This window comes from Giraffa tippelskirchi, chromosome 6 (genome assembly GCF_054371585.1).
Source record: "Giraffa tippelskirchi isolate mGirTip1 chromosome 6, T2T-mGirTip1v1.2.pri, whole genome shotgun sequence".
NCBI classification, from domain to species: domain Eukaryota; kingdom Metazoa; phylum Chordata; class Mammalia; order Artiodactyla; family Giraffidae; genus Giraffa; species Giraffa tippelskirchi.
In genome coordinates this window covers 116,523,858-116,536,355 of record NC_137280.1, presented here as the reverse complement: position 1 = coordinate 116,536,355, position 12,498 = coordinate 116,523,858, and the positions used below count along the sequence as shown (strand labels likewise).

At 61.8% G+C, this 12,498-nt stretch overlaps 1 protein-coding gene across 9 annotated transcripts; it reads right to left on the bottom strand.

The window, feature by feature from the left end:
- Window positions 1–5,439: 5,439 nt before the first annotated feature.
- BSG (basigin (Ok blood group)) lies at window positions 5,440–12,358 on the bottom strand. 9 transcript variants are annotated; one of them, XR_014057151.1, is made up of 8 exons: window positions 12,270–12,358; window positions 7,611–7,767; window positions 7,254–7,336; window positions 6,724–7,137; window positions 6,349–6,373; window positions 6,137–6,209; window positions 5,765–6,048; window positions 5,440–5,688 (listed from the first exon to the last, which is right to left on the bottom strand). XR_014057151.1 is itself a non-coding variant. In XM_081502302.1 (7 exons), the coding sequence occupies exons 1-6, from the start codon at window positions 12,334–12,336 to the stop codon at window positions 6,140–6,142; spliced, it is 816 nt and encodes a 271-aa protein (XP_081358428.1). In that variant the 5' UTR covers window positions 12,337–12,358; the 3' UTR covers window positions 5,440–6,048; window positions 6,137–6,139. The 9 variants fall into 9 exon arrangements, 2 of the variants coding, with proteins under 2 accessions (XP_081358428.1, XP_081358427.1); XR_014057152.1 differs by having other exon boundaries at window positions 5,775–6,048; XR_014057149.1 differs by lacking the exon at window positions 6,349–6,373 and having other exon boundaries at window positions 6,137–6,230; window positions 6,716–7,137.
- Window positions 12,359–12,498: the final 140 nt, after the last annotated feature.

Genomic DNA, 12,498 nt, shown 5'->3' with positions numbered 1-12,498 from the left:
GGCGAGGCGGCGCCGGGCAGTGCGGAGCGGAGCCGCCGCCGCCGCCGCCGGCCGAAGCCCGAGGGAGGGGGGAAGGCGGGGTAGGGCGGGGCGGAGCCGCGGGGGGCGGAGCCGCGGTCGTGGGGGAGGGGCGTGGGTGGGAGCCCCTCTTTTGCCCGCGCCTACTCCTGGCGCGCCCCGCCCCGGTCCTGCACCCGGGAAACTGAGGCCGCCGGGTCGCGGACAGCCCAAGGTCACGCGGTTCAAGACCTCGGAGACCCGATCAAGCTGAGTCCCAGATGGGGAAACTGAGGCCCGCGAAACGGAAGGACGCGCCCAAGGTCACCGAGCCCAGCCGCGGAGCTGGGGCCTCCGCGCGCGACCTTGGCGAGGGGCCTTCTCCTGGCGCTTCGGTTCGCCTCTCTCCAGAGGGCAGAGCGGGGCGGGAACCACTGACGTTGGGGCTCGGAGAAGTGGAGCCGCCCCCCCCCCCCACAGCCTCCCTCCTTTCTGTAGGTTTGAGAATTTCCATGATAAAAGGCCACAAGAGCCATTCCTTGCTTTGTCACTTGAGCCCCTCCACAAGGACCCTTAGGAATCTGTGGAGGGGGAGGGGAAAAGAGAGGTCAGGCCAGGAGTCTCCGGGTTCCACAGTGGCCACCCCACCTCCCCACCGCCTCCCGCATATGAGAAAACTGAGGCCAAAATGGGCAGGATGAGGCCAAGAGGAAGAGCCACCCAAGGATGCTGTGGATCCTACTTTCAAACAGTGAGAAGTGGGATCTCCCAAAAGGCAGGTGGGCTTTAAAGTGGGGAGTTACCCAGAGTCACAGGGGAACCCAGGGTCTGTCACCCTTTCTCACCAGATGGTCGCATGTGAGCTCCACTGGGCTGCCTCATTTCTCTGCCCCTTGGGCTCAGGCCCCAGCCGACCCCTCACCCCTGGGTCCCCGGATCTGGGAAAACGCTTGAGGCTCTGCTTCTGGGGCTATAGCCAGGCTTGGGGTGGGGGGTGACTCCTGGCGTTAGGTAACATAGGCCACAAGCCTGGGACTCCTCCTAGCCTCCAGTCCCCACCCCAGCTCAACCAGAGCTCTCTGATGGACAGACAGAGAGCAGAGATTAGGAAGGGCCTGGAGAAGTGGGGGAGGATGGAGGACCCCGGCCTCCAAGGACCAACGGGCCTTCTGAGTGCTTTCGGACCTGATATCATATTGGGAGCCTCCACCCACCTGGATGTCAGGACCAGGATGGTGAGGTTGGAGAGGGCCCTGACGCTGCACACAGTAGGTGGTACCCAACATTGATTGAGGGATGGGGCCATGTGGACAGTGGATGGGCTGAACCGGGCCATCTCTTGCCCCCTCTAGACTGTTCTGAGCCCTGAGGGGCCTCCCAGGGGGCCATCTCTACTGTGCCCTCAGCCAGACCTGCAGCCAGATGGGCGGACAGGCTGAGCCGCCGTCTGTCCTGAGTCTGTGAGAGAGGGGCTGGGCTGCCGCGGAGTTGCAGTGCCAGGCTGCCGCCTGCCCCGGGCAGATGTGTGTTCTGGCTGAAGGGGGATCTTTCATGCTCACCCTGGGAAGATGTCAGTCCGGGCAGACCGCCAGAGCCCCAGGGCTCTGGGCTGAGAGCAGGGAGGAGGCGGGCCTGCAGCTCAGCCCAAGGACCCACCAGACCTTGGAGGGGCACAACGGCACCTCGCCACCAGGGACCTGTGAGTCACAGAGGACAGGGTCCCAACCCCTCTCCTACAGACCCCTCCCCAACCCACGGGCTCCACCCTGAGCCAGGCCGCCATCTGGCTTCTTATCCCTCTCACCACTTGCCCAAGCCAGAGTGTTCTTAGCATCATTCATTCCTTCATTCAATGAATACTTATTAGGCACTTGATCAGGGGCTGGGATTCAGAAGTGAACCTAACAGGCCATCCCTACCCTGGTAGGTGACAGTCGAGCGGAGGCTACAGTCAGCATGGCAGGTGTGATGTTAGCAGATATGGTTGTATCCTTCAGAGGGTGGTGAGCTCAGCCTGAGCCAGGACAGGGGATGAGGAGATGCTAGGGGTGGTGTCCGAAGCCAAGCCAGGACCTGACAGGAGGGATGGGGCCCTGTGGATGTCTGCAGGAAGAGGGTGCAGCAGGCAGTGCGGCCTGTGCAAAGGTCCTTGGGCAACGTGAGGCCTGGCTGGTGGAGGAGAAGGAACACTGAGGACCCAGGGGGTAGGAGGTGTAGGAGATGAGCACACAGAGATGGTGGGGATGGGGACCAGACTGTGCAGATGGAATAAAACTCAAAGTCAGTCCATAATTGTCTGTTGTCCTAACTGCTGGACCCCCACTGCCTGTGGAAGGATAGCCCAGTTCTTGCCACCCTGTGTCTCCGCCCCTTCCTCACTGGCATTGCATTCTGGGCCTGGGGGCCTCCAGGAGGCGGGGCCTGGAGCCTTTGACAGCCCCCTGCCACAGACTCTCGGTGCCTCCTCAGCACACCACCCACACTTCCTGCTCAGTCGGGGCAGACCCAGGTCTGAAGTCACGGAGCCCACAGTCTGGGGACCCTCTGAGTGAAAAACAGCTTTAGGCCAAGGAGCTGAGACTAGGCCAGGGTCTTGGCAGGCCCAGGACCAGCGAGAGAGGGGCTCAGAGTTTAAGTTCAAGGGAAACACCGAACAACTCCTCAGCCTTACATGGCAGCCTGGCGCCCACGTGCGCTGCTGACTTTGGAGGAGGAGGAAGTCTCTCGGTCGAGGCTGCCTGTAGGAGCGCTGTTGTCAGGCCCTGCCTGGCCAGTGGTCTTAGTTAAGCAGAGTACCCCTTACCCAGGTCTGAGTCCTGGCACCTGCACAGTGAGGGCGGGTCCTCTGTTAGCCTGGAATTTCCTTTCCCTACAGAGCCCCAGAACTGCCTGGTGGGGGCACGAGGGCATGGGGGGACTGGGGTCTGATGACCCCCACACCTCGGGCTCTTCCTTCTCAGCTCTGCCCTCTGCTGCTGGGTGAGATCCCTCAGTCCCTCTCTTGCTACCCACTGCCGTGGTACCTTGGGGTGCCTCCAGGGGCGGTGGGTCCAGGGATGGGGTGGGCAGCCGGGGCTGTGGCCCAGAGGGAAGGCACATCTAGTCCTGCCCCGGCCTCAGCCACTGGACCTCAAGACAGACCCAGGTCCCGAGCCTCCAGGCGTTTGCTGCAGACAGTCTCCCTGGATCTTGGGACACAGCTGTGATGTCCCCCCCAGGGGAACTGAGGCAGCCCCCGTGGCACAGGGGCCGCAGACTGCCACGCTAACCAAACATTTGCTCCAGAAACGGCCAGGAGCACTTGGTGAGGGAGACGCACAGAGCCGTGTGTCTGTGCCCCACGGCCCAGCCCTCCAAGCAGTGGCCTATCTCTGAGCCGGTCCCCTCTCCACACCACATGGACCACCCACCCTGTCCCCCAAGGCGCTGCCTGGGGAAAGGTGCACACTCTGGATGAAGAAACCAGCTGCTGCTGCTGCTGCTAAGTTGCTCCAGTCGTGTCCGACTCTCCGATCCCATAGACGGCCACCCACCAGGCGCCCCCGTCCCTGGAATTCTCCAGGCAAGAACACTGGAGTGGGTTGCCATTTCCTTCTCCAGTGCATGAAAGTGAAAAGTGAACGTGAAGCCACTCAGTCGTGTCCAACTCTTAGCGACCCCATGGACTGCAGCCCACCAGGCTCCTCTGTCCATGGGATTTTCCAGGCAAGAGTACTGAAGTGGGTTGCAATTGCCTTCTCCGAAGAAACCAGCAGTACCTCCTAAACCCCAAGCTGCTGTGCGGGTGTCAGGGTCACAACAGAAAGAGGTTGGGCAGAATGGGTGGAGCCCCAGGGGTCTGGGGTTACAGGCCCCAAGCAAGGGAACCTCCACCTGTGCCTCCTCCATACTGATATTGAGCCCCAGCCTCGGCAGCACCCCCAGAAGGTCCAGCCTTGTCATCACCTCTTCTGTGCTGGCGAACACCCAGCCCCAGGTGCATCAGTGTTGACCACGCTGCCCAGTGAACAAGTAGGGATGTCCAGAGAAGTTGAAGTGGTGTGTGCCTAGTGCCCAGGGCCCAGGGCCCAGGGCCCAGTGTGTCCAGCTAGGGGGCACTTGGGACCAGGCAGGGTGACCCAAAGCCTCTAGACACAATTCCCTGACTTCCTGGGACCCAGTACCCTCAGGGGTGTGCATGAGGTGCCCTCTGGTGGTGGCTGGAGGGAATGGTTGGCAGCAGCAGCCCTTCTGCCCCAGGCCCTGGGGTTTCTAGGACCAGTGGCCTCAGTTCCTGTGAATGAGGGTATCTCCTCCAGGCTGCGGGGTGCAAGGTACCTGTAAAGGGCCCCTACTCACTCCACAGGCGCTCAGAGGAACCAGAGCAGCAGGTGACTTTGTGACACACCTGGTCAGCAGTCTGGTGCAGTGGGATCTGCTGGGCAGAGGCATGTCCATTCTACCCCAGAACCTACCAGGCCTCAAACTGGTGGCCAGCGGGCCTAGTCTATCTACAGTTTTTGAGGTATTGGTATGTAGGGGATTTTTCCCAATGTTGAAAAATGCTTCCCTTGTAGCTGAGTTGGTAAACAGTCTGCCTGCAATGCAGGAGACCCGGGTTCAATCCCTGGGTCACGAAGATCCCCTGAAGGAAATGGCAACCCACTCCAATATTCTTGCCTGGAAAATCCCATGGACACAGGAGCCTAGCAGGCTACAGTACGTGGGGTCACAAGAGTTGGACACGACTTAGCAGCTAAACCACTACCACCAGATCTCCAGCTTCTCTGAAAATATGGAAAAAGCCAGCCCAATACTGAGACCCATGCCTCTCCCAAGAAGCAGGAGTCTGAGCCCCTCATCCAGACTTGGTCTGCAGGCCTCCCAGGTTCCCCAGGCCCAGGGCTTGGCCCCACCTATGATTCCTGCTCCCCACCCTTTGACCCCACCCATGCTTCCCCATTTGCCCCAGCTATTGGGGTACAGGATGGGCGAGCAGGCAACCCTCTTCTCCCCCCCGGAGGGTCTCAGGGCATTGGCCCTGCCCCTCCTTACCTGGAGTCCCCCAACCCCACCCGCTATGCCTTCTGGACTTCCCATTCGAGTGAGGCCCACTCAAGACACAGGGAGTGCTCTGCCCAGGAAGGGGGTGCCTGGCAGCTGGTGTGAGGGCTGCCCGACCTGGAGGCCCTGTGGGAAAGATGCTTTGGTTTTGTCCAGGTTCGCTTCGAAGGATATAAACAGGCTTATTAGAAGGGCTGCTGCCTGGAGAGCCAGCGGATGTCTTCAGTTCTGCTACAAGGGTCCTCCCATCCCTTCCCACCTTTACCCCTCACCCAGCCCCCAGCACCCCAACTATGCTCTAGTCTCAGCATGTTACAGCGCTCAGCCTCACCAGCTAAACCTCCCCATCTCCCGAGCTCTCCTGGTGAGCCCCATTCCTGGCACAGACAGACGACAGAGGACGAGGGTCAGACTTTATTGTGAGGATGGTAGGGAGTGGAGCTCAGGTCCAGCACCACAGCTCTGAGACTGTCGGCCAGACTGCCTTCCTCCTGGGTGTGCAGAAGGGGCATTGGTGAGGGGGATGCCCTTAAGGCTGCCACGTGGTCAGACCTGCAGTGACCTGACAGCACTTGCTCCACATGGCAGGACGATTGGCACGGCACACAGCCTGGGACCTTCCTGTGACCTTCCGCAAAGGGCAGGGGCCTGGCTCCAGCCCAACCCAGCCCAGCAGCCTCAGAGATGGACCTGGGGCGGGAGCCTTCACCCCTGCCCTGTGAACAGATCAGGACACCAACAGCCCAGGAGACCAGTGGGGTGGGGGGTGCAGCAGGAGCCTTGTACAAACCTCATGAGGCCTGGGGTGCTCACGAGATGTTTAAACAAGAAAAGCTAAGACCCTAAGGAGCAGAATTCTACACATAGAAAAAACCCTACTTCAGTTTTTAAAAAAGGAGAGAAAATGTGTAGTCTGAATGTACAACACGGTCTGCTTTCGCTGGGGGGTTTCCAGAGAGGGAAGAGCGTGGGGCTGTTCTCTGTGCTGCTTGTAGACTCATCCTGGTCCTGTGGGAAGTGGGGACTCAGACCAGCTGGGGAGCAGGGCCCCGCCCCCACCTCAGCCCCAGCGGCCATGCCCTCCCCTCCCCCTCACCTCTCAGCTGGAGTTCCTCTGGCGAACATTCTTGTCTTTGTCTTTGTCGTTCAGGGGGTGCCCACTGCTCTTCCTGGGGACAGATGAGTCCTCGCTGCTGAGGCTCCTGCCCCCTGCTCCTTCTGCCCCCTCCATGCCCGGCCCCTCCCTCTCCCGTTTGGTCAGGGTCCCAGGCCCTCCCCTGCCCACCCACTACCCAGCAGGGGACTTACAATGGAGCAGAGCCCGTGTCTTCATCTGAGCAGAGCAGACACAGCCACATGCAAGAGAAGGGGAAGGTGTCAGGGGTTCCCCACACCAGACCCCTCACTGGGCAGCCCTAACCCACAGCAGTCTGCCCTCAGCTGCCCCTGGGAGAGGCACCCTTGGGTGGGCCGTCTGGGGTCTTAGTGGGAGGGGTACCCCGGAGCACCCCTGCAGGCAGGTGCCCAGCCCCAGCTTCCCCATCAGACAGCCCAGTGAGGAGGAGATTAGAGGTGAGGCCTCGTGGGCCAGAAGACCCCCAGCCAGGGAAGGGGGCGTATCCCCCAGAGAGGCCCAGGGTCCCCCACCCAGGAGGGAGTGGAGGGCCTGTGGCACCAGCTCACCATCCAGGACCTCGTCCGGCTTCCGCCGCTTCTCGTAGATGAAGATTATGGTGACCAGCACAAGCACCTCGGCCACGATGCCCAGGAAGGGCCAGAGGGCAGCGAAGCGATTGCGCACGCGCAATCTGATGGCTGCCTGGCTGGTGCCCTCCAAGCTGGTGCCGTTGCACACGTACTCGCCGGGGTCCTCCTTCAGGTCCACATTGGGGATGCGTAGCTCTGTGCGGGTCTCCGAGGAGACCACGAAGAACTTGCTCTGGGTGCTGTTGGTGATGACCTGGTCCCCAGACTCGCTCTTCTTGTACCACAGCCAGTTGATGACCGGCGGGAAGGAGTCTGATTTGCAGACCAGGACCACAGCCTCCCCATCCGTGGCGTGCTCCAACTTCTTCATGGCCTTGATGTTGGGGGGTCCTGCGGGCAAGAGGGCAGCCTGGAGCCTGATCCCCAGCCAGAGATGGAGGTGAAGCTGTGCTGCCCCAGCGCCCAAGGTGGGATCTGCACCTGCCCCCACTCCCCTTGGAGCCTACCCCTCACTTCCAGATCAGTGCGGCCCACGTGCTCCGGAAGGAAGATGCAGGAGTACTGGCCTGAGCGGTCTTCCGAGTCCACCCTGCAAGCAGATGCAGGGAGCAGGGTGAGGTGGGCAGGTTCCCAGGGAGGAGGGACCACACCCAGGAGCCCTGGCCTGGCTGCCGTCCAAGCCCATGGCAGCTTCCAGAGCTGCTTCCTGCGGTGCCCAGGGCCCAGCGAGCCATGAGTGGGGGACCCCAATCCACAGGAAGCAGGAAGGGTCTTGAAGGTGGTAGAGTCTGGCAGCCTGGGAACTTCCCTGGACGCTGGGCCTCAGCCATCTCCACACCCATCTGTCTGGTGGCCCCACTCACTCATACTCCGTCTTCAGGTCGGGCAGGGCGTCCTCCTTCAGCACCTTGCCCCCCTTCACCCAGCGGTGGCCCACAATCTCGGTGGCACTGTGATTCAAGGCACAGGTGAGCCGCGTTTTGGAGCCTTCATTGTTTATGGTCGTCCAGATCCTGCTCCCTGGGCAGTCAAGGAGAGATGCGAAAGGCATCAGGAAAACCCGTCAGGAGAACCCATGGTGTCAGTCTGCCATGGGCCCCAGCCCCCTCCACAGGGGAAGGGAGGCCAGGGCTAGCCCCCAGAGTCCAGAAGCACAAAGGCTCTGGAAGGTCCTCCCCTGGGATCTGGGGCAGGACTCTAGGGGAATGGTCTTCACTGGCCGGGCCTCAGGTGTGGGGGGAGCAGCAGCACCCACCTCATGCCAGAACAAGGACCAGGACAGTGAGTGCTGGGTCTGCCCCCTCTGGGTGGCCTGGTATGTTCCCCCAACCAAGGCAAGGCCACTGTGTGGGACAGTTGTGCTCAGGCCATGGGGCTGCAGCAGCCCAGCTGGATGTGCCTGCCTCCTGGGAGGCCACACCTGCCATCAAGCCTCCACGCAGTGTCCTGCCTGGATACTGGGGCAATGCCCAGCCGCCCTTCCACTTAAAGTTTCCAGCCAGGAAAACCTACCCATTTGTTACGACCTTCTCTTTAGGAACCAAAATGTGTACCCACTTAGAACCAAATGGTCAGAAGCAGGTAGATGGCTCTGGAGAGGGGGACTGGGTTTGAGCTAGGAAGGTCCCTCTGCAGGGACCAAGGCAGGACACTCCAGCCCTCCAGGCATTCAGGGAGGGGCCAGGAGGCAGACCAGAGGGGGCCTCCAGGTGCTGACCTTCAGCCATGTCAACACCACAGCCCTTTCCCAGCACTGGGAGCAGGCGTCCCGGGGACACTCCTGTCAGCCCCCTGGGATCCGTGGCCACACGGGGCTCTCACTGTGCCTGGGGACAGTGGACTCTGTAATAAAGCTGGCTGCCAGGTCATCCACCAGGAGCATCTGTTTCTCTGGAATGGTCACCCCCACACACACCCCTGAGGTGTCCCTTGGAGAAGGCCATACTCCCAGGATGGATGCACAGAATAAGCCAGCCCAGAGGCCTCTGGCATAAAGCAGAGCCCAGGGCTGCACTGGGACAGCTCAGCCAGCAGGAAAGCAGCCCAGGCCACCATCCGGACCCCCGCTTCCTCACTGGGGTCACGGTGCCATCTGACAGCACAGACGAAGCATGAGAAGACGGTGGAGCGATTGGAGATGGTGAAAACTCCAGCTGACGCCCAGTACCCCAACCAGGGGCCACCCTAAGAGCATAGCCTGCTCAGCCCACCACCCCCTACTCCTGTCAACACTGACTCCCAGCCTCACAGGAGACTGAGGCTTCAATTCCAGGACAGACTTCACAGCTGGGCTGCCTTCAGCTTTAGGTCCTGGGTGGGCTGGCTGCAGGCTGATCCAGACCCCAGCTCTAGTTCCGGTTCAGGGGACACCAGCTTCCTTCAGGTGGAGGAGGGAGACCCAAGGGAGCCCGTGGACAGGACACGGGGACGGGCCGGCGGGGTCTCTTCCTGAGCGCCAGTCCTCACTGCCCCACCTCTAGCCATCTGCTGGCTTTCTTTAAAAGAGAACAGGATGTCTCAGAAGTCAGGCCAGCCGGGCCTGAAGCAAAGGAGGCCCCTTGGCAGCTCTGGGTACCCCTGCCCCGGGACTCTCCCACAGCAGCATCTGCACATGTGTGCACACAGGTTGGGTAGAATGCGCATGGCTGGCCACAAGGCCCAGGGACAGGCCAACCTTCAAGTCTAACCACCCAGGGCAGCCCACAGGCAACCCAGGCCCCAGGCTAGGTGCTGACAGGCAGACAGGGGTGAGGCTGGATACCACCTCTGTGCCACTTTCAAAGGCTTGCCTCCAGTCACCCGTTACTCTGTCAAGATTTCCCAAGTTTGCAAAACCAGCAGCTCTGTGCAGAGCTGGGAGGTGAGTCAGGGCAGGAAGTGAGGCTGGCAGCCCCCATTCTCCCAGATAGGCCCTCAGACTCAAGGGTGCTAGGGAGGAGCTCAGGCAGGTCTTATACAGGCCCTACCCTGCCTCCTGAGAGAGAAAAGAAGTGCCGCAGGCCACCTCCAGGAGGCAGCAAGGTGAGGCCTCAGCTCTCAGAGAGGGCTAGAGGCAGGGCCCCAACCCCACCCAGGGGGTCTACAGAGGCCAGTGGGGGGCCAGAATCAACCAGGAGGGCCTCCCCAACTGAGGCCCTGCAGGCCAACACCCCAGGCTTGGTCAGAGGGCTGCACACAGCAAGGGAGTCACCCTACCCCTTCGAGTGATCTGCCCCATCCTGGTCGCCCATCAGCAGGGCTGGGTCCCTCCTGTGCGTGTGTGTGTGGGGGGGGGTGCAGTGGCTGCAGCCACCCAAGGCCACCATGGAGGATGTGACACCTGCAACACTGACGGTCACTGGGACAGGGCCATGAAGAAGGATGCCTCCCAATGCCCCTCAGGAAGCGCTGATGGGGAAAGCACACTTGACCCCCACCCAGCCCAGCACCCAGGAGGCCCGGGCAGCACCCTCAGGACTCACAGGGGCCCCGGCCAAAGGCAGCAGAGCCCAGGAAGGGAGAGCGCCTGACCCTCCTCCTTTCCTGGCCATGTGACTGCAACCCACGTTCTCAAGTAAAGTCACCTTCATCTAAAAACAGCCACCCCTCCTCTGTGCCCACTCAGCAGCCGGGCCGGGCGCAGGGCCAGGCAGGCCTCAGTACAAAGCCCAGAGGGAGCTCCTGGGATGAGGCAGACAGGAGACCACCTCTGGAAGGCCAGCCCAGGCTGCTCACCCCTCCACCCTGCTGGCGGGGGGGCCAGTCCTTCACTCAAGGCCCAGAGAGGGACCAGCGAGCAAACCCCTGCCTGCCCACCAGCTGTGCCAGAACCAGGGGACCCTGCGCATCTGGACAGCAGGTCCCTCCCAGCAGGAACACTGTCCTGGGGCCTCAGATGACAGAAGGGCCGAAGAGGTCCCTGAGGCAAGTTGTTGGCTGACCTGGTCAGGAGAGGCAAACACTTCCACGATCGCCCTCACCCCGGGCAGAAAAAGGACATGGGACCCAGACTTTCTGGTCTCTGCCAGAGTCCCTGGAAAAGGTGGAAAGTGAAAACAGAGGACAAGGCACAGACACTGCCCCAGGGGAATAAACCAGGACTGCACCCCCCCTCATCCAGTACACACGCGTGTGTGTGTGAGAGCGTGCCTGTGCATGCACACGTGAGCAGTCCACAGCCAAGGGTGATGGACCGCCGGAGGAACTGCCCTCTATAGAGGGCCACAAAGGGCCTCCTGCCCCACTGGTCAGCGAGGCCTGCACCTGGAGGTAAGCTGCCAGGGGCCTCACCCAGAGGTGGTCAATAAAGGGCCCCTTTGATTATAAGGAAGAGAAAAGAGGTGAACTGAGATCCTGGATCCTAAAGTAGGTCAGGAGCAACCAGGGAAAGCTTCCTCAACACACAGGCCCTCCCACACCCTAGGGCAGCTGGCACCCTGCTCAGAGCCCACCTGTTCCCGCCTCCTCTGGGGAAGAGACCCAGACCCTGTCGGTGTGCACTTTGTTCTCCGTGTGCCGGTCAGTATAAATCGTTAACCCAGAACCAACTGTGAAGCCTCGATCCACACAGGAAAAAAAAAATCTGTCTTTCAGGCAGAGTCTGTGGGGCTTTCTCCCAGAAAGGCACGCCTTAATGTATTTTCAGGAGAGCATTCTCTAAACTCGACCTGTCCACCCAACAGGCTGCCTCTACCGTAAGAAGCTTGGCAAACAGAGCCTCGTTGGAGAGTCTGTAAAAACAGACTGTCCCCCCACACTTCCTGCTCAGAGTCGGGTGGCTCACGGTGACCTTGGAACACCTCCCCTCCCCGCCGATGCTTCCGCTCCCATCCCGGTAAAACAGGAGGGTGGACCACTGCCACCTCCTTCTGGGCCCTGAAATCAGACAAAACTGCAGGAGGTGGAGTGTCGGCCTCCCCACAAAGGCTTAAGTGTTCCGGCGACCCCTGGGGCGAGTGCAGGTCAGAGTGAGACACGGGACCTAAATCCTGGCAAGAATGCGACAATCCCTCCGGCCGAAAAGCCGGCCCGCCTCAGGGGCCGTCACATGCCGGGGGCCCCCGGGTCCCCTTGGGGACAAAAGCCCACCCACCTCCCGGATGACAGCCAGTGTCTGGGCGCCCGGGGGTTCCCCTGCGCTCCCCGCTCCAGCTCTCCGAGCTGGGAAGGCTCTTCATAAGCTGCCTCGCGCAGATCTGCTTCAGCCCGGAGTCTCCCTCCCCATCCCCCGGGGCCTGGGTCTCCCTCCCCACCCCCCCGGGGCATGGGTCTCCCTCCCCAGCCCCTCGGGCCTGGGTCTCCCTCCACAAGCCGTGTTCTACTCCTCGTGTTCTCCCACCCTCCCCCAGGCGGGGTCTTCCTCCCCAGGACGAAGTCTCCCTCCCGTGTCCGAGGTTCCTCTCCCGCCCGGGTCGGGGTCTCCCTCGCCAGGCCGGGGGTCTGCCTCTCGCAGAGGCCAGGGTCTCCCTTGGAGCGGAAGGCGAGCCGCTCCCTGCCAGCTCGGACCACCGACAGACTTCGCGTCCCCACCCCAAGGTCCTGACCTGCCCCGAAGCCACCCTGGGCGCTCAGCAGCACGAGCCCCAGCACCACAATCGGAGCAGCCGCCATGTCCCGCCGTCCCTCCGTCCCCGCGCAACCGCCGCCGGCGGTACTATAAGAACCCGGCAGTCGCCGGGCGCGCGCACGCAAGCGGCGTTACGGGGCGGGGCGCGCGCACAGTGGGTCACCCACCACCTGCGCACGCGCACGGACGCATGTACGCACACTCCT